The 21402-nt window shown below is 37.6% G+C and overlaps 1 protein-coding gene across 1 annotated transcript in view; it reads left to right on the forward strand.

The window, feature by feature from the left end:
• IMPG2 (interphotoreceptor matrix proteoglycan 2) overlaps positions 1–21402 on the forward strand; it is a 202011-nt gene that overhangs the window by 131214 nt on the left and 49395 nt on the right. Inside the window, exons 7-9 of the mRNA XM_007945804.1 lie at positions 14191–14352; positions 18126–18184; positions 19217–19237. Of these exons, the coding sequence (XP_007943995.1) occupies positions 14191–14352; positions 18126–18184; positions 19217–19237 (242 nt within the window). The remainder of the gene's footprint in view (positions 1–14190; positions 14353–18125; positions 18185–19216; positions 19238–21402) is intronic.

The raw sequence follows: 21402 nt of genomic DNA on the forward strand, positions 1-21402 counted from the left end.
TTCAAGGCTCAGGGGTCCAGGATTATCTTCTGTGTCTGTGTTAATTGGTTTCCCTTTTCTTTGTTGAAGAGGGTCTGTGCAGTCTTTCTGCCTAGTCTGTCATCTTGCCAGAACTCCCTTGTATGTTGTTCTTGATGTCATTTCACAATTTGTCCAGTCTTCAGTTGGTGTTCCATGCAAAATTCTGTTCTTCCTAGTTGTTGTTGTTGTTGTTAGGTACCATTGAGTTGATTCTGATGCCTAGTGAACAACAGAATTAAATACTGCCTGGTCCTGCTCCATCCTCACAATCCTTGCTATACTTAAGTCCATCAGTACAGCCCCTGTGTCAGTCCATATCATTAAGGGTCTTCCTCTTTTTCTCTGACCCCTCACTTTACCAAGTGTGATATCCTTCTCCAAGGACTGGTCCTTTCTGATAACCTAAGTTAAATAGCTGAGACAAAGACTGGCCATTCTTGCTTCTAAGGAGCATTCTGGCTGTACTTCCTCTAGGACAGATTTGTTCATTCTTCTGGCAATCCATTGTATTGTCAGTATTCTTTGCCAACGCCCAATTCAGAGGCATTATTTCTTCTTCATTCTTCATATTCATTGTCCATCCTTCTTATGCATATGAGACAATTGAAAACACCATGGATTGAGTTTGGTGCACTATAGTATTCAAAGTGACATCTTTATCTTTAACACTTCAAAAGAGGTCTTTTGCAGCTGATTTTCCCAGTGTAATATGTCTAATTTCTTGACTGCTGCTTCCATGGGTGGATCCAAGTAAAATAAAATCATTGACAACTTCCATCTTTTCTCCATTTATTGTAATCTTGCTTATTGGTCCACTTGTGAGTATTTTTGTTTTCTTTATTTGATGTATAATCCATACCACAGACTGTAGTCTTTGATCTTCATCAGTAGGTGCTTCAAGTCATCTTCACTTTCAGCAAGCAAGGTTGTGTTGTCTGCATATCACAGGTTGTTAATGATTCTTCCTCCAATCCTGATACTGCATTCTTCTTCATATAGTCTAACCTCTTGGGTTATTTGCTCAACATACAGATTGAATAAGTATGGTGAATGGATACAACCCTCACTCACGCCTTCCTTATTTTAAACCATGCAGTATACCCCTGTTCTGTATGAACAACAGCCTCTTGGTCTATGTGCAGTTCCTTATGAGCACAATTAAGTGTTCTGGAATTCCCATTCTTTGCAGTTTTATCCATAATTTGTTATGATCCACACAGTTGAATGTCTTTGCATATTCAATAAAACACAGGTAAACATCTTTCTGGTATTTTTTACTTTCAGCTAAAATCCATCTCCACCACTTGCCTCAGTTTGGTGTACTTTGGTGGCTTCAGCAGAACTTCCAAAGACAGTCTGGGAAAAAGAAAAGGGCTGTCCACTTGTCAAAAAATTAGCCAGTGATAATTTACCCACCAGCCACTCCTCGGAAGGAAGGTTGGGCAATCCTATTCCATAGTGATACTGCCTCGGAAACCCAAGGAGGGGTCGCTATGAGTCGGGGCCGACTCAACGGCACATAACAACAACAACAACAACAAAATTATGAATTAATTACTTTACGAATATCAGTGAAACACTGTCTAATATATTACTGGAAAACTTTATGGATAGCCCGGAAACATCTGATATAGTGCTGGAAGATGAGCCCTTCAGGTTGGAAGACACTCAAAATACAACTTGGGAAAAGCTGCCTTCTCAAAGTAGAATCAGCCTTAATGACGTGGATGAAGTAAATCTTTTGGGACCTCTGTTTGCTGATGGGACATGACTCAAATAATCATCAGTAGAAACAAGGCCAGGAGCTGACTGTGGAACAGATCATCAACTGCTCACATGCAAATTCAAGGTGAAGCTGAAGACAATTAAAACAAGTCCACAAGAGCCAAAATATGACCTTGATTATATCCCACCTGAATTTAGAGACCATCTGAAGAATAGATTTGATGCACTAGCCACCAGTGATGAAGAACATCATACATGAAGAAAGCAAAAGATGATTAAAAGGACAGGAAAGGAAGAAAAGACATAAATGGATGTTAGAAGAGACTCTGAAGCTTGCTTCTGAATGAAGAGTAGCTAAAGCAAATGGAAGAAATGACAAGATAAAAGAGCTGAACAGAAGATTTCAAAGAGCAGCTTGAGCAGCCAGAGTCAACTATCATAATGAAATGTGCAAAGATCTGGAGTTAGAAAGCCAAAAGGAATGATTGGCATTTCTCAAGCTGAAAGAACTGAAGAAAAATTCACGCCTTGAGTTGCAATATTGAAAGATTCTGTGGGAAAAATAGGAAAAATGCAGGAAGCATAAAAAAAAGATGGAATACACAGAGTCACTGTCCAAAAAAGGATTATCTGATGTTCATCTATTTCAGGAGGTGGCATATGATCAAGAACCAATGATATCGACAGAAGAAGTCAAAGCTGAACTGAAGGAATCGGTGGAAAGCAAGGTGCTTTGGGTAGTTGGTGCCGCTCTAACAGACCACAAATGGGTGGTCTTCACAAACAGGGCTTTCTTCTCTTACAGTTTTGGAGGCTCAAGATCCAAGTTCAGAGTGCCAGGCTCTAGGACTAGGTGAAAGCCCCTCGACCTTCGGCTTCAGTTCTGCCTCTTACTCCTGGCCCACTGAAGCTGGAAGCTTGTTTGTTTGTTCCTTCAGTGCGGCTTTATGCTACCTTTTGAAATCGTTGAACATTGACCAATTTTTTTTGGTACAGTGACTGTGTATTCCTTCCATCTTATTTTGATACATTGTTTAATATTTTGCTCATGGAATCCTTCAGTATTAAAATTCAAGTGTTGATTTTTTTCTTCAGTATTTCAGCTTGAGAAATGCCTAATATGTTCTTCACTTTTGGTTTTCTAATTCCAGGTCTTTGCCCATTTCATTATAATACTTTAAGCTGCCCTTCAAAGTCTTCCTTTCAGGTCTTTTGTTTAAACATTTCTTCCATTTGCTTTAGTTACTCCCTGGTGCAGAGCAAATTTCAGAGTCTCTTCTAACATCCATTTTTTGTCTTTTCTTCCTTTCCTGTCTTTTTAATGACCTTAATTGAGCTTCTCCATTGCCTCTTTCCACAGATGTGGTATATTTGATTTGTGTCTGTTCCATCTGGTGAGGTCCCTGTGTCTAGTTGCTGTTTATTATGTTGTTGAAAAAATGTATTTTCAAGGAATATCTTGTTGGTCTTGCAAAATTCTATCACGTGATCTGTACTGTCATTTCTATCACCAAGTTTTTATTTTCCAACTACTGATACTTCTTTGTTTCCAACTTTCACACTCCAATCACCATAATTATCAACACATCTTTGTTGTATATTTGGCCAATTTCAGACTGTAGAAGTTGGTAAAAATCTTCATTTTTTTTCATCTTTAGCTTTAATACTTGATGCATAATCTTGAATAACAGTTGCATTAACTTTTCTTTCTTGTAGGCATATCAATATTATCCTATCACTGACAGAATTGAACTTCAGCATAGATCTTGAAATGTTCTTTTTGACAATGAATGTGGCATTCCTCTTCAATTCTTCATTCTTGGCATAATAGACTCCATGGTTGTCTCATTCCAGATGGTCAATACCAGCCCATTGTAGCTCACTAATGCCTAGGATATTATCTTTATGCATTCCATTTTTCTTCTGATGGTCTCTAAATTCAGGTGGTATGTTAGGCTGGGTTCTGTGGAGAAACAAAACCAGTAAAGCTTATATATACATATAGAGAAAGAGAAATTTATCTTAGGAAAATGGCTCACACACTTAGAGAAGCTGGCAAGTCCCAAGTTCTTGGATCAAACATCAAGCTGGAGGCTTTTCCCAACTCATGCAGCTGCAGGGGCTGACGAGCTCAAAAGTTGGCAGGCAGCATACTGGCTGTTGACCACAACAAATGATGAATCTAAGATCTCCAGGCTGAATGGTGGATTGTTCACTCACAGACAGTTGTAGGCAGCACAATAGGATCCAGATCCACAGAAGAGTGTCTCTTTTTCCCAAGATGTCCATAAATATATTGGAAGTAGGCCACACTCCTAGGGAAACTCTTTCAACCTATTGGCTGCTCAAAACATATGCATCAGATCTTATCATGGGAATAACCGACATCACAACTGCTTAAACCACTCAGAATTGTGGTCCAGCCAAGTTGACACACAACTCCAACGGTCACAGTTTGAATATAATCAAAGTCATATTTTGACTCTTATGGACTTGTCTTATTTTTATTCAGTTTCAGTTTGAACTTGCATATGAGCAGTTGATTGTCTGTACCACAGTTAGGTCCTGGCCTTTTTCTGCCTGATGATACTTAGGTTTTGCATTCCCTCTTTCTGCAGATGTATTTAATTTGATTCCTGTGTATTCCATGTGGTAAAATCCATGTGTATAGTCACCGTTTATATTGTTGAAAAAAGGTTTTGCAATGAATAAATCATTCATCTTACAAAATTCTATCATGTAATCTCTGACATCATTTCTATCACCAAGGCCATAATTTCCAACTGACAGGAGCCTTGTTGTTGTTGTTGTTATGTGCTGTTGAGTCGCACCCGACTCATAGCGACCCCTCCTTGGAATTCCAAGGCAGTATCACTACAGAAGTAGATTGCCCAACCTTTCTTCCGAGGAGTGGCTGGTGGATTTGAACCACCAGCCTTCTGGTTAGTAGTCAGATGCCTAAACACTATGTTACCGGAGCTGACAGGAGCCTTGTTGTTGTTGTTGTGTGCCACTGAGTCAGACTCGACCCATAGCGACCCCTCCTTGGGTTTCTGAGGCAGTATCACTACGGAAGTAGATTGCCCCATCTTCCATCCGGGGAGTGGCTGGTGGGTTTGAACCGCCAGCCTTCTGGTTAGCAGTCAAGTGCCTTAGCCACTATGCTACCAGAGCTACAGGAGCCTTAGAACATTGCAATTCACATTAGTGCCCTGATGACTTGTTTTTAAGTATTATCTTTCTCACTGTCTCCCTCTTTCTCAGTTCTCTCTCCACCCCCCCCCAAAAAATTCAACTATCGTTTTTGTTTTATACATTTAAAATTTGTTTTATATTTACCCAGACAGATCCTTACTATTTTATTACTTGAAATTCTTTTTTTTTTTTTTTCATTTTTGATTTTTCTTCTGGGATAATTTTTTTTTGCTCATATTTCCTTAGTAAAAGTTTCTTACTCATTAATGTCAGTTTTTGGTAAAGATTTATTTATTTGACCTTATGCTAGAGAGATATATTTAATTTGTATTCAGTTTTGGGTTGAGATTTATTTTTTCTTTGTCTTTGGTTTTTTCCACTCTCTTGACTTACATTATTTTACTGAGCTCTGGTAGCATAGTGGCTAAGACACTTGCCTGCTAACCAGACGGGCTGGCGGTTCAAACCCACCAGCCACTCCTTGGAAGGAAGGTTGGGCAATCCTACTTCCGTAGTGATAACTGCCTCGGAAACCCAAGGAAGGGTCGCTAGGAGTCGGGGCCGACTCGACGGCACACAACAAAAAAAACAACAAACTGAGAACTAAACTGTCAGTGGGGAGCTCTGGTAGTGTAGTGCCTAAGGCATTTGACTGCTAACCAGAAGGCTGGCGGTTCAAACCCACCAGCCACTCCTCAGAAGAAAGGTTGGGCAATCTACTTCCTTAGTGATACTGCCTCAGAAACCCAAGGAGGGGTCGCTAATGAGTTGGGTGCAACTCGACGGCACATAACAACAACAAACTGTCAGTGTAATTGTTATTCCTTTGTTGGTTATCTGGCTATTTTCTTTAGCTACTTTTGAGATTTTATTTCTCCTTTGGAATTTGTGTTTTACGGTTTCACAAAGATGAGTATATGTGTGGATTTATGTTTTTATATTTTGCTTTGGTTTTGTTGTACTTCCTTAATGTTAGGCTTTATGTCTATCAAATTTTATGAAATTCTCTACTGTTAGCTCTTACTGTTAGTGTATGTGTGTGTGTGTGTGTGTGTGTGTATTAGACCTCCTCATTTTATCCTTTGTGTGATTGAACCACATATTTTTAACTTTCATTCCTTTCTCTCTTTTTGTTAAATCAATATCTGTCTTCCAGTTCACTAATTCTTTTTTATTTATTTTATTTTTGCAGTGTTTCCTCCTCTCCTGTCCTACCCCTGGTAACTAACAACAAAATTTTCCTTCCATATATAAACTTTTGCTTGACTTTTTACAATACTGAAGTAATACAATATTTGTCTTTCTGTAATTCACTTATTTTACTCAGCATAATGTCCTCCAAGTTCATACACATTTTGTGGTGTTTTGAAGATTCTACATTATTCTTTAATGTTGCATAGTATTTCACTGTGTGTATGTACCATAGTTTGGTTATCCATTCTTCTGTTGATTGACACATAGGTTGTTTCCTTTTTTTTGCTATTGTAAGTAGTGCTATGATGAACATGGGTGTGCACATTATCTGTTCTTGTCCTGGTTCTCACTTCTTTAGGATGTATACCTAGTAATGATATTTCTAATTGCAACTTTTTAAAGAATCGCCATACTGCTTTCACAGTGGTTATATCATTTGACAGTCCCACCAGCAGTGTATGAGAATCCCAGTCTCTCCACATCCTGGCCAACATTTGTTGTTTTCTGTCTTGTTGAACTTTGCTATTACTGCTGGAGCCAGTTGGTATCTCATTGTTGTTTTGATTTGCATCTCTCTAATGGCTAATGATTGTGAACATTTTTTCACGTGTTTGTTGGCCTCCTGAATATCTTCTTTGGTGAAGTGTCTATTCATGTCTTCTGCTCATTTTTGAACTAGATTGTTTGTCTTTTTGTTGTTGTGGAGTTTTCTATAAATTTTAGAGATAAGTTCCTTGTCAGATACGTTGTTGCCGAATATTTTATCCCAATCTATAGGTTCTCTTTTGACTCTTTTGGAGAAGTCTTTGGAAGCACATAAAAATTGAATTTTTAAAAGGTCCTGTTCATCTAGTTTGTCTTCTGCTGTTTGTGCATTTTGGATTGTGCTTGACAGTCTATTTATGCCATAAATGAGGGCCCCTAAATTTGCCCCTTTTGTTTCCTTGAGGAACTTTAAAGTTTTAGGTTTCATATTTAAGTCTTTGATCCATCTGGAGTTAGTTTTTGTGTGTGGTGTGAGGTACAGATCTTGTTTCATTTTTCTGCAAATGGATATCCAGTTTTGCCAGCACCATTTGTTAAAGAGACCATCTCTTCTCCATGTAATGGGTTTCAGTCTTTTGACAAACATCAGCTGACCATAGGTGGATGGATCTATCTCTGAGTTCTCAATTCTGTTCCACTGGTCTGTGTGCCTGTTGCCGTACCAATACCAGACAGTTTTGACTACTGTGGCTGTATAGTATGTTTTGAGATCTGAGGGTGTGAGACCTCCTACTCTTTTCTTCTTCAATAGTGCTTTGCTTATCCCAGGTCTCTTTCCTTTCCATATATAATTTGTGATTGGATTTTCATATCCTTAAAGAATGTTGATGGGATCTGGATTGGGATTGAATTGAATGTATAGATTCCTTTGGGTAGTATTGAGATTTTCACAATGTTTAATCTTCCTATCCATGAACATGGTATGTTCTTCCATTTATGTAGATCTCTTATGATTTCTTGAAGTAATGTTTTGTAGGTTTCTTTGTATGGGTCTTTTGTGTCTCTCGTGAGATTTATTCCCAAGTATTTAATTTTTTTTTAGTAGCTGTTGCAAATGATATTTATTTCCTTATTTCTTTTTCAGCAGACTCTTTGCTTGCTGGTGTAGAGGAATCCAACTGATTTTTGGATATTGATCTTGTATCCTGCCATGATGCTAAATCTCTCAATTAGTTCCAGTAGATTTTTGACTGAGTCTCTTGGGTTTTCTAGGTATAGAATCATGTCATCAGCAAATAGAGATAGTTTGACTTCTTCCTTATCAATTTGGATGCCTTTGATTTCCCTTTCTTGCCTTATTGCTCTGGCTAGGACTTCCAATACAATGTTGAATAGAAGTAGTGATAAAGGGCATCCTTGTCTGGTTCCTGTTCGCAAGGGGAATGGTTTCATTCTCTCTCCATTGAGAATAATGTTGGCTGTTGGTTTTGCATAGATGCCCTTCATTATGTTAAGGAATGTCCCTTCTATTCCTATTTTGCTGAGAGTTTTGATCAGGAATGGGTGTTGGATTTAATCAAATGCCTTTTCTGTGTCGATTGATATGATCATGTGTTTCGTTTCCTTTGTTTTATTTGTGTGATGGATGGTGTTGACTGTTTTTCTAATGTTGAACCATCCTTGCATACCTTGTATGAACCCCACTTGGTCTCTCTGAATGTTCGGTAGAATTCTCCAGTTAGACCTTCTGGGCCAGGGCTTTTGTTTGTTAGTAATTTTTTTGTGACCTGTTCAATTGCTTCTTCTGTTATGGGTCTGTTCAACTTTTCCACTTCAGTCTGTGTTAGTTTAGGTAAGTAGTATGTTTCTAGAAATCTGTCCATTTCTTCTGGATTTTCAAATTTGTTGGAGCACAATTCTTCATATTATCCTTTTAATTTCTTTTGGTTCTGTTGTGACATCACTCAATTTGTTTATTCATGTTATTTTATTTTCTCTCCCTCTTTTCCTTTGTTAAAGTTGCCAGTGGTTTGTCAATTTTATTTAATCTTTTCAAAAAACCAATTTCTAGTCTTGTTGATTTTTTCTGTTGTCTATTTTCTGTTTCATTTGTTTCTTTCTTTTATTATTATTATTTATTTTTGCAGTGCTTCTTCCCCTTCCCTCCCACCCCTGGTAACCTACAAAGATGCTTTATTTATTTCTGCTCAAAACTTTATTATTTCTTTTCTTCTGGTGATTGTAGGCTTTTTTTTTTGCCGCCCCTTTTCCAAGAAGTGGAAAAGGTGGGGTAAAGGGGTTAATTTAACCCCTTTTTTTTTTTTGATGTGTACATTTATTGCTGTAGTTTGGCCTCTGATTATTGCTTTTGCTGTGGCCCAAAGATTTTAGTAGTGTTTTTTTTTTTTTTTTCATTCTTGTTTGATTCAAGGATTTTTTTAATCTCATTTTTATTTCTTTTATTACCCAGTCACTTTCAAGGAGGGTGTTATTCAGTTTCCATGTGTTTGCTCTTTTTCCATTTGTCTTCCTATTGTTGATTTCTAGTTTTATAGCATTGTGATCTGAGAAAATGCTTTGCAGTATTTCAAATTTATTGAGGTTTGCTTTGTGGCCTAACATATGGTCTATCCTGGAGAATGTTCCGTGTGTGCTGGAAAAGAATGTGTATTGTGCTGTTGTTCGGTGAAGTGCTCTGTAGATGTGTATAAAGTCAAGTTGGTGGATTGTACTATTTAGTTCTTCTGTCTTTGTTGAGTTTTTTTCCAGTTGATGTATATTTGATTGAAAGTGGTGTATTAAAATATCCTGCTATGACTGTTGGAAGGAAGCTTGGACAATCTACTTCCATATTGATACCACTTTGGAAACCCAAGGAGGGGTTGATAGGAGTCGGATCCCACTCAACGGCAGTGAGTTAGGTTTTTTTTTTTTTTTTTTTTTACTATGACTATGGAGTCATCTATTTATCTTTTCAATTCTGTTAAAGTCTGATTTATATAGTTTGGAGCTTTTTAATTTGATCCATAGATATTTGTTATTGTTATGTCCTCTTGTTTAATCAATCCTTTAATCATTATATAATGTCCTTCATTGTCTTTTATGGTGGTTTTTGTCTTAAAGTCAGTTTGATCGGAAATTAATATTGCTACTCCTGCTCTTTTTTGGTTGCCATTTGATTGATATATCTTTTTCCAACCTTTGATTTTAGTCTATTTTTGTCTGTGTCTCTGAGGTGTATCTCTTGTAGACAGCATATTGATGGGTTATGGTTTCTTATCCAATCGTCAACTCTTCATCTCCTGAGTGGTGCATTTAATTCATTGACATTCTGTGTAATTATTGAGAAATATGAATTGGTTGCTGTTATTTTGTTACATGTTTTTTTTTTGTGGTGTTAGTGATTTCTTTATTCCATATGATTTTCTATGCTGAGCTCATTTTCTTTATGAATCGTGTTATCACTTCCTTCACTGCTGTTGTTTTGTTGTTGTTGTTGTTGTTATGTGCCGTCGAGTCAAACCCGACTCATACTTGCTAAATATTTGTGCTTGTTCTCTTTTTTATTTTGATGTGAAGGTTTATCATTTTTCTTTGAAGTTACCCTGTGATTTATAATTGTCTTCACAAGTTGAGAACAGTCCATTCTATCTTGCAATTGTCTTGACCTTCTCACCATTTAGAAGTTCTGTTACTACACTATTTTTTCCCTCTTTTTGGTTTGTAGTTGTCCTCAAATGCCAATGGATGTCTCTGGTTCCCTGTTTACAATCTTGTAGGCTTATTTACTTTGGATACTTCTATAACTGGGTTGGTTTCTGGGTTATGTCACCATCATTTCACTAATTCTTCCTTCAACTTAGTCTAATTTGTTGTTCACTCTGTCCATTGAGTTTTAAGAAATTTTGCTTTATGTAGGTATCCTTGATTTAGCTCTCCAGTGTGTATAGACCTTGTGCTTTGTATTTTGTCTCTTTATGTTGTTTGGCATTCACTATTGCCTGGGTCACAAGGGATCAATAGATATACCAAAGAAGACTTCAACACTGGATCATGTCTTTGGATTCCTGCAACCTGTTGTTTTTGTCCTCTTGTGGTTTTCTTTACTTTCTTGCAAACCCCATGTGTCCAAAAAAAAAAAAATTGAAAACAATCTATTCAGCATTTTATGTGTTTTGTAACAGTAGGATTACTCAGGATATTTATTTAATAGTATTTTTAGAAATGGGGATTCCATCAGAATTTAGTGTGATGGAATTTAATATTGATAAATATGAAGTTGTGTAAAAATTAACTAAGTATATGCCATAGTGCCTAAGGCATTTGACTGGTAACCAGAAGCCTGGTAGTTCAAACCCACCAGCCACTCCTCAGAAGGAAGATCAGGCAATCTATTTCTGTAGAGATACCTCCTCAGAAACCCAAGGAAGGGTTGCTATGAGTTGGAAGCAACTTGATGGCAGTGAGTTTGTTTTTTGGTTTTAAGTTGTTATTGGTATTAGTCTCAGTATGAATCACCAGTACAATGTAGTTACTGCAAAAAACTAGTAAAAGGTAGTGTAATTTTATATTTCATTAGTGGAAATATATAAGAGAGGTGGTAGTCCTTCCCTTTCTTTAATTGCTCATACCTTACCTGTGTTTGCCACACCCTAAGGAAGACATTAAGGGTTGAGATGTTTGGAGGAGTGAAACCAATGAAAAGTCAGGGAAGACATGCTACCTGTCTGTATATATTTGAAGAGCTCTCTGGAAATTACAGCTTTTTTATGTATTCCAGGTTACAGAATTGGCACCCTGGTGGGTGGTACAGGGTGGTATATTTGGATTTAATATTAAGAACTTTCTAATTATAAGAGATTTTGGAAATATAATTATCTACCTTTGAAATTCATGAGTTCTTTCTCAGTCAGAGTCATTTAAATAGAAGATGAATAATCATTTGTCAGGAATGTTATAGAGAGCATTCACACATCAGGAAGGGTGGTGGGATCTTTGATTCCATTCTAAACTTTTAAAGGTCTCTGATTATATGGATTATATAAAAATAGTACAGTGAAATATAGTTCAACCAATGAAAAATAATAGAGTGAAAAAAATTCCGAAACAACAAAAACCTTGTATTCTGTTCCTGACTCTTTCAATCTTTGATTGAAAGTGGTGCATTAAAGTTGGCTTACTGTGAGATATAAGCTAGTCATTTCTCTTATCCAATTCTTGCTTTTCTTAAGTATCAAAATTGAGGGACTTGGATTAGATAAACATCAGTGGATCTTGCCTGCAGCAGCTATTACTATAATGTTCTACTAGTGATTTTCCTCATTCTTTCTACACTTATTAATTGGAATTCTTCTATAAGAAGCTGTTGTCTCTCTTTCCTTATTCATTTATTTAAACATTTATTAATATTAGTGTGGACTTGCAGATATTTTTTATATGTGTCATAATCCAGTATTTATTTTATTGCTTAAATTGTTGAATTTTTGACTATTGAAGATTTGGATTTTATTGTTATAGAGTATAAAAAGTGTGTTGATATGGTTTCAGGTTTTATTTAGCAACTAAGCATAAAGAAACTACTATTGTTGTGTTTGATGTAGTATGAAAAAATAATATCCATAATTATCTGAAAAGGCTATTAATATTCTTCCTCTCCAGTATATATCTGTGTGGCCAGATTTTCTTCACATGCTTCAACTAAAACAATATAGTGCAACTGATTGAATGCAGAATCTAGCTCTCTTCTGTTAAACCCGATATTAAAGAAATTTTTTAAATGTTAACAATGCCATTTTTCATTAATTTATTCCTTTTGAAGAATTTTTAATTTATTTTACATGTAATAGGTTTATTATTATTATTATTTACAACAGCTTCATTGAAATATAATTCTTATACTGTAAAATTGACCCTTTTAAAGTGTACAGTTCACTTTTATTAGTATATTCTCAGGGTCTTGCAATCATCATCACTATCTAAATTTAGAACAGGTTCCTCATGGCCAAAAGGAATCCTGTATTCATTAGCAGTCCTCCCCAACCCTTCCCAAACCCTTGGCAATCTCTCATCTAAGTTTTGTCTCTAAGAACTTGCTTATTCTGGATATTTCATAGAATTGGAATCATACAATATGTTATGGTTCTACATCCATGTTTGGCATGTATCACTACTTTATTCCTTTTTTTATTTGTGAATAATACTCCATTGCATTGTTATTGCTCTCTTTCCCCCTGTGGTGTAGTAAATTACATAGTGTGGCTTTTCTAGCCATAAGTCTTTGCAAACTCTGTGGTGGAATTTGCCATGAGCAACTGGTATCTCCTGATTGCTAAAGTTATCCACCTGGGGTATTTCTGTTGAACCAGCAGGAAACAATCTTCTGGGAAGTTTACTTTCTCTCAGGTGTATAGAATTCTGATGTTGGGATTGGTTAGTTTGGTCACTCCGCCAAGCTCAACAGGAGCCCTCCTAGAGGCAGAAAGTGTCTCTATGACTGCTGGCTGAGAAAGACGTGCTGCTGAGAGAAATGCACTCCTGAGAGACACACACTTGCTGAGAGAGAGATGTGAGAGACATGTGCTGCTGAGAGGGAGATTCGAGAGACATGCTGCTGAGAGAGACACTGAGAGACACACACTTCTGAGAGAGAGACTGAGAGAGACTGTCAGCTGAGAGATGGCAGGCTGAGAGAGACTGAGTGTGTTCCTGAATTTGAATTGTAGCTTGTGGCTTCCCTAATAAACCCCATAATCTATGAGTTCTGTGTGGCCACTGCAGCAAATTATTGAACCCAGGAAAGAGGTGGTGGGTGCTGTGGGAGGAACAGTTGGTGTCAGGGTTGTTTAAGGGCTGGAGGGGGACGGCATGTCTGGCCTTGCAGGGATAAGCCTTGGGCTACTAATGGTGATTCTGCCTTCCCGTTTTGGGGTTAGAGGAGGTCAGAAGATGTGGCCTCCTTGCTCCTTTGGTACTCCCCATATCTTATTCTGGAACAGCTCCCTCGAAAAGTTGAAGACATGCTCAACTGACACAACTGAGTAAGAGTGAGAGCTTCTCTCTCTATTATTGCCTTAATTATTATTTTTTAATGAATTACTAAGTAAATATTAAAAAATTTTCTCTCTTAATTTTTTATTTGGTAAATAGCATAAACCAAATTTCTTTGGGTTCCTCAATGAATTTTAAGAGTTTAATAGAGTCCTAAGATCAAAGAGTTTGAATACCACCATTCTAGGCTGTTTTTAGATGATAATTATATTATACAGTCAGTTCTTGTTTACACACTTGCCTACAGTTAATTTTTGCAGAAACTTTTTTACTTTCTGCTAAGCCAGGCAGACTGTAGTCATTTCAATATTAGCCTAAAGTCCACTCAATTTGTTCCAAAGTGAAACCAAAAAAAAAACCAAACCCATTATGGTTGAGTTGATTCCAAAATGAAATACTATATAAAAAGTCATCATCAAAAGTTGCCTTTGGCACACTGTCTGGCATGTGAAAGCAATCAGTAACATTTGTTGACTGAGTGAATTAACATAGCCATTTTGTTGTTTTTTGTCTAAAATCCAGATTAGCAATGAGATTGAGACTGTGGTAGAGGAGCCCACCAAACCAGCAGCTGAGCAGATTGCAGAATTCATCATCCACCTTTCGGGGAAGCAGTACAGTGAAGAACTGCAGGATCCTTCCAGCAACCACCACAAGCACCTTGTAGAAGAGTTTATTTCAGAGGTGGGTGGTATTTTTTGGGGGCTGTTTTTGTTGTTCTTCTGGTAAACAAGACAGTTTGCCGGGGTTGTAATTTTCCCATGCTCACAACACTAGTTAAAAGCAGAGATAAGATTCAAGCTCTCCATCTACTTGGTTTCTGGGGTGTGGATTTAGTGACTTAGTCATTCCCTCAGAAAGCTCTGTGAGAAATTCATGGAAAGAAAAATGAATTCTTTCATTGGAACAAAATCTTACACACATTTGCCATCTGCTAACAAGCAAGTGCTGTTTCCAGCTTGTGCTACACAGCAGTGGGAGAATGTGTTGTTCTATGGCATGGTTTTAATTTGACAATCCTGGGAGAAATATGTATCTTTGAGAAACTACACAGAGTGTAGTTTCTTTGTTTTTAGGGAACATTAGATTTAATTTTCAGTAGCTTTTTTTTTTTTTTCTTTTTAATGCACATTTGACTTCATGCCCTGATTACCAGCCCTAACCATAAAAAACTCTCCTCCTCTCCTGTCCCTGTGACTACCCACTCCCTGTGCCCTTCGTAAGGGCATTGCCCTGGGGTAGGTGTTCAGAAGTGAGCCCATTTCTAGGCCCAAAGGGTAATCCGGGGCCATGGTCTTGGGGGTTCCACCAGTCTCCTCTATCTGATGAGTATTTCTGGTCATTTTTGTGTTCTTGAATTTTATTCCACATTTTTCCTCCCACTCTATCCAGTACCTCCAGTTTTGATCCCTTTCAGAGGGGTTAGCATTGGTAGCCAGGCACCATCTAGTTCTTCTGGTCTCAGGGTCATGAAGGCTGAGGTCCTTGTGGTCCATCTTGTCCTCAGACTAATTGTTTCCAGATGCCTTTCATTTCAGTTGCTAACTACAAGGCTGGAGGTTCATACCCACCAGCAACTCCTTGGAAGGAAGATTGGGCAATCTACTTCCATAGTAATACCATCGCAGAAACCCAAGGAGGGGTCACCATGAGTTGGAACCGACTTGATGGCAGTGAGACATGGAGTTTGATTTTGTCACTCTTCTTTGATTCAGATGAGAGGAGACCAGTAGTTGCATCTTAGGTGGCTGTGCTTTTAAGACCCCAGTTGCTACTCACCAAAGTAGGTTGTAGAATAAGATATTCATGTACTGTGTTGTGCCAGTTGAGCATGATGGCCCCTGACACTATCGTCCTGAGTCCACAGGTCTAGTGATTCTCTCTCAAGGTGTTTGGTTGTCTCTGAGAAGTTAATCCAACTCTGTCTTCTTTTGCTTCTGTAATGTATGTGGCTAATTTTGTAGCACAAGTGCAAATGTAAGATTATTTTCAGGAAAATCTATCCTTGGTGTAGGGTGTATTCCTGTTTGCCTACCCCCACTTGACCTCACCTGTCTATACATTTATCTGTAGCCTGGTATTTGGTGTTAGTAGTAATGCAGTATTGTGCATGTACTAATATTTTTCTCTGTTGTCTATATCTTATGTACACTTTCCAGTGTCCTTCCTTTCCTGATCACAGACTCTTTCCATACTGTCCCACCCCTTAATTTTTAGGAGATTTTTAATTTGAAAAAATTTCAAGTGGTAACATGTAGGAGTGCACATGTACAGAGTTCAAAAGCACAGAAGGGCATCCAGCGAAAAGTAAAATTCTTTCCTATCTTTATTCTCTTGTTGGTGATATTTTTAAAGAGATTTTAAAGGAACTGTGGATTAAATCCACCCAAAACTTTACATTCTGGGAGAATTCTATATAGAACTTGTACCCAAGGCTTTTTCAGTCAACAATGACTCATGCTTGTCCTCTTTCTTGTGTTCCTTTAAATTCCCATCTATCCCTCTGTCTGATGATAGGTAAACTATTCCTTCCTGTTTATTTTCCATTCCCTCTTAATGGGGTTCTTCTTGGCCAAATTTGTCAATTCCATTACTTTGGACTAATTTCCTTCACTAGACAGTTTGTCCAAATGGGAAATAAAAATGTGCATCTTTCAGCCAAACAACATGATTGCAGCATTAGAGGTGAGGACCCTAGGCTAGGTGATTCATTTTCCTTGCTGTGTGGCCAAGCTGCAAAGCTGTATGGTATGTGGAAGAAATGTCAGCCAAGTCAGTGGCCACCTGGCATCAGGTAGTATCTTAGACTAGCTGTCTGGTTTTTACTCTTGAACTAAGGAACTTTTAATAAGCCTTGGTGTTTGGGTAAACAATTGCACTGAATGACTACAGATTTAGAGAAAAATCTCTCTAGCCGGGACTTTATGAGTTAGGTAGCTATTGGCTTGAGGTGATCTGAGGATCATGAAGGATCTGGGCCTCATATGAAAGATCTCCTTCTCTAGCCTATCTCTGCAGTCCTGTCTCCTTACCTGGGATGAAATATCTACTAGTAGCTACTTAGTTGTGTTGAACAGCAGAGTCAGGGGTCATGTCTCTGAAGGCCCCTGTTACCATGTCTATTGCAAATTGAAGGGAGTCCTCCAGCTCTCTTTCTTCAGAGTATAGTCACCAGATTGTTACCTCAGCTTCTCTAATTAATACTGAAAGACACATAGGGAGAAAGCAAACATTCTTGGAGAATGAGATTCAGAAACTATTACTCTTCCAGTAAGAGTAAGAGGAGAAGGGGGCATAACAGGCTCGGGCAAACTTGAAGTATGAAAGAGGGAAAGGACAGAGTTGGGAGTGTCACTGACAGTGCTGAAGGATAATCACAGTATTAGTTTCCTTGCATAGTGCTTTGTTATGCTTTATAGACTATTTTCTGGTTGCTGACAGTAGCTATGTAGGGGACCATCTCCATTTCACACATGAGGAAGCTGAGGCTCAGAGAGGTCTAGTAACTTGTTCATAGTCCTTTCAGCCTCTCTTGAGTAACAGAAAAAAGAAAATCTTTTCCTTCCCTTTAAAAGTCCTTCTTCCTTTATATTATATTAATTTTATCTCAATAAGTTTTTAATTTACAGTTTTTCCAGTTGTGGCCCCAGTTCTAAAACATATTTATCATGAGGCAGGGGAAAGAGGAAGAAGTGATACAGTTCAGTGGGAAGAATAAGGTCTTTGGGGTTAGAGAGATTTGGGCTTGAATAATTCCGAATCAGTCACTTACCAAATATGTGATCCTAGTAAGCTAGTTGACATCTTGTTGTTGTTATTTGCCATCGAGTCGGCCCCGACTCCTAGCGACCCCTCCTTGGGTTTCTGAAGCAGTTATCACTACGGAAGTAGGATTGCCCAACCTTCCTTCTGAGGAGTGGCTGGTGGGTTTGAACCGCCAGCCTCCTGGTTAGCAGTCAAGTGCCTTAGGCACTATGCTACCAGAGCTCCTAGTTGACATCTTAGAGTCTCAGTTTTCTCATCTATAAAATTGAGATAATATGTATCTCTCAGAATGGTTGCAAGGATTATATGTAATATTTGCAAAGCACCAGGCACATAGCATTCACCTAATAAATTGTAGGTATTCTACTCCTGTAAAGATATACTGCCTCAGAAACTCAATGGGGGTTGCCATTAGTTGAAATTGACTCAATGGCAGTGGGTTTGTTTTTGTTTATTAGTAATATTAATGTTGGTTAACAAAACCGAATGACTCTTCTACCAAATAGACACTCCTTGGAAGGAAGGTTGGTCAATCTATTTCTGTAGTGATACCACCTTGGAAACCCAAGGAGGGGTCGCTATGAATCAGGTACTACTTGATAGCAGTGCGTTTTGTTTTGTTTCGCTTTCTTATAGCATTATTTACTATATACCTTTTCATATTTCTACACACTTATTTTTATTTTTAACAGGTTGAAATTGCATTTACTGGATTACCAGGCTATAAGGACATTCGTGTGCTTGAATTTAGGTAAATAGCTTGCTTTAAACATTTACATGTTGAGTGACACTTTTTTTTTCAAATGGAATATCCTTTTGTATTTACCATACATACTGGAACAATAATTCATTTGAATGCTGTACTTCAATGCTTTATCTGGTAAGTTAGCATTCTTAGTGCCACTTCTTCAGGTGAGGAAACTTAGGAAAAGGTGAAATGCTATATATAAGAAGTCATAATTGGACTAGGGTAAGAATGCACATCCTGAGCTTACTGCTGACAAGTCAGATAGCTCTTGTTTGACACTAATGGGAACCTGGAGTCAGACTGGATATGGCCTCAACATCCTTCTAAAGCTTATCAATGTTCTACTTTGGTGTCTCTATGTAAGGCCACTCTGGAGGATGCATTAGTCTTCATTAAACATAATAGTTCTGAGTGAACCAAAGAAATCTTTTTATAAGACTTTTCTTTTTTAAGATTTGCAGCCTAACATTGTTTTTATGTACCATCAAGTTGATTCCAACTCATAGCAATCCTATAGGACAAAGGAGAACTGTCCCATAGGGTTTCCAAACCTGTAATCATTACCAAAGCAGATGGCCACGTCTTTTCTCCCGTGGAGCCACTGGTGGGTTCAAACTACTAAAATTTCAGTTAGCAGCTGAGCATTTAACCATAACACCATGAGGATTCCCTTAAATATAACTTAATCCAATGTAACCCCGAAAGAGAAGGCTCCCAATTTTGTCAATGACAACAACTAATGTCCTCTGTTAATTTTCTGAAAAAGTTTTTTTGTGAAGGGGTAAGCATATATGAATAGTTTAAAAGCAGTAAAAACCATTGGTTTAAAATAGAATGTTTTCTCCACCTTTTCTCACTTACTTCATTATACAGGAATTTGTCAATACCTGATACTATGTGAGCATTTTTATTAAAGGAAATATTTCAAAGAAAACCAGAAGGACTATACTTAGAATTTGTATCTTAATGAATGATGTGACAATTGTAACTGCTCTTCAACCCTGTTTAACAAACACTTTGCATTTTTATTTTCAGGTCCTCCAAGGAAAACGACAGGTAGAGTACTTTTTGGTACTTTGTATACTATCCATTGAATTGGGAGGTAGTTTTAAAGATATAGCAGCCTTAGGTCCAGGGGAGCAGGGCTCAATTCTTTGATCACTTCCAGTATCACTACCTGTCTCCTTATAGATCAGGGAATGACAAATCATTTATATCAAGGGTCAGATAGTAAATAATTTAGTCTCAGCAGGTCATTAGTTCTCTGCAACAGTTACTCAACTCTGCTGCTATAGGATGAAAGCCACTGTAAGACAATACATTGTAAATAAACAAGCATTGCTGTGTTCCAATAGAACTGTATATATGGACATGTTGTTGTTGTTGTTGTTATGTGCCATCGAGTCGGACCCGACTCATAGCGACCCTTCCTTGGGTTTCCGAGGCATTATATGGACATGGAAGCTTGAATTTCATAACTTTTCACATGTCATAAAAATACTTTTTCTTAACCATTTTCAAATGTGAAAACTGTTTTTAGTTTGTGGGTAGTGGGCTGAATTTAGCATACAGGCTACAATTTACAGACCTTGTTATAGACTGCTGACTCACTGAAAGCAAGAATAATAGCTTGCACTAATGCAAACACTTTAAAGTATACTAAGCTCTGGTAGCATAGTGCCTAAGGCACTTGACTGCTAACCAGAAGGCTGGCCGTTCAAACCCACCAGCCACTCCTCGGAAGGAAGGTTGGGCAATCCTACTTCCGTAGTGATACTGCCTCGGAAACCCAAGGAGGGGTCGCTATGAGTCGGGGCCGACTCGACGGCACATAACAACAACAACAACATGTCATTCAATAATGATCAAGCATCACTTTAAGTGGTAAATAAAAGGGAGAAAGGAGCTGATCTCTGTAACAGTTCATTTGCAAAAAACTAAAAGTATAGTCAATCCTCTTTGTGAAGCATGCTTATTACTTTTTGCCTTCAGATTCCAAATTCATTTAAAGTTCATATTCTCTTTTGGGTATTTGATAAGTATACTATGGAATTTATACAGCAAATTCATAGACTAAATATGAACATATTTATAGATATAATAATATTTCTTCATTGTAATATTGTATTTTGAAAAGAACTTTCTGGCTTTCTCATTATTTTCATTTACATCATTTTAACAGGTGTTTAATAAGTGCCTACTGATTGGCATATAAAAAGAAATAATTACCTTTCCATCCTCCAGGAACATACAGTTTAATGAAAAATGCTTTCAAACATATGCCAAGTGCTGTTTTTTTTTCTCTCAATTTTATCTTCTAGTATCCATATGAGGTAGTGAAAATGAGAATTCATTCTCTTTTTGGAGGTGAGGATATTGTGGTCAGAGAGTTGTTTTGACTTGCTATAAATTATATGACTATGGGGTATCAGATATTTTGACCAAAGTAACCAGAATTTGAGTTTCTGTACTCTTTGTGTATAAAGGGCCCTAGGTGGAGAAACAGTTTACACTTAAATGCTAACCTAAAGGTTGGTAGTGTGAAATGGAATAAAAGGTCTGGCAATCTGCTTCCATTAAGATTATAGCCAAAAAAATCCCTATGGCTAAGTTCTACTTCATAACACAAGGAAATAATTAGTCCGAAGGACCAATAGACCACATGAACCCCAGCTTTCACACCCTGAGACCAGAAGAACTAGATGGTGCCTGGCTACGACTGCTAACCACTTTGAAAGGGATCACAATAAGAAGTCCTGGATAGAGTAAGGAAAAATGTGGAAAAAAACTCAAAGTCATGAAAAAGACCAGGCTTACATATCTGATGAAGACTGGTGGAACTCTGAGACTATCATCCTTAGATACTCTTTAAGCTAGAAAGTGAACTTAACCCCTGTGACTCAACTGACACCTAAATGATAGGCCTCTAAGATAAACAGTCATATCAGGAGGGTATGCACATTAGAACAATCAAGAATATGAAATAAAGAGGACAGCATATGCCCAGGGATAGAGCTAGAAAGGTAGGAAGGGATGGGAAGGAATGGGAAGGAAGAAAGAAGGGAAGCCCTGGGTGCAGGGAGGAAGTGGGAAGAATGCTATTACAATGTGGGGAATGCAGTAAATATCACAAAACAGAATGTGTATTGGTTGTTGGATAGAAAACTAATTTGCTCTGTAAACTTTCTCCCAAATCACAAGAAAAAAAATATATATATTTT

Source organism: Orycteropus afer, unplaced genomic scaffold (genome assembly GCF_000298275.1).
Source record: "Orycteropus afer afer isolate SDZICR_OR568_19922 unplaced genomic scaffold, OryAfe1.0 scaffold00143, whole genome shotgun sequence".
In the NCBI taxonomy this organism is placed as follows: Eukaryota; Metazoa; Chordata; class Mammalia; order Tubulidentata; family Orycteropodidae; genus Orycteropus; species Orycteropus afer.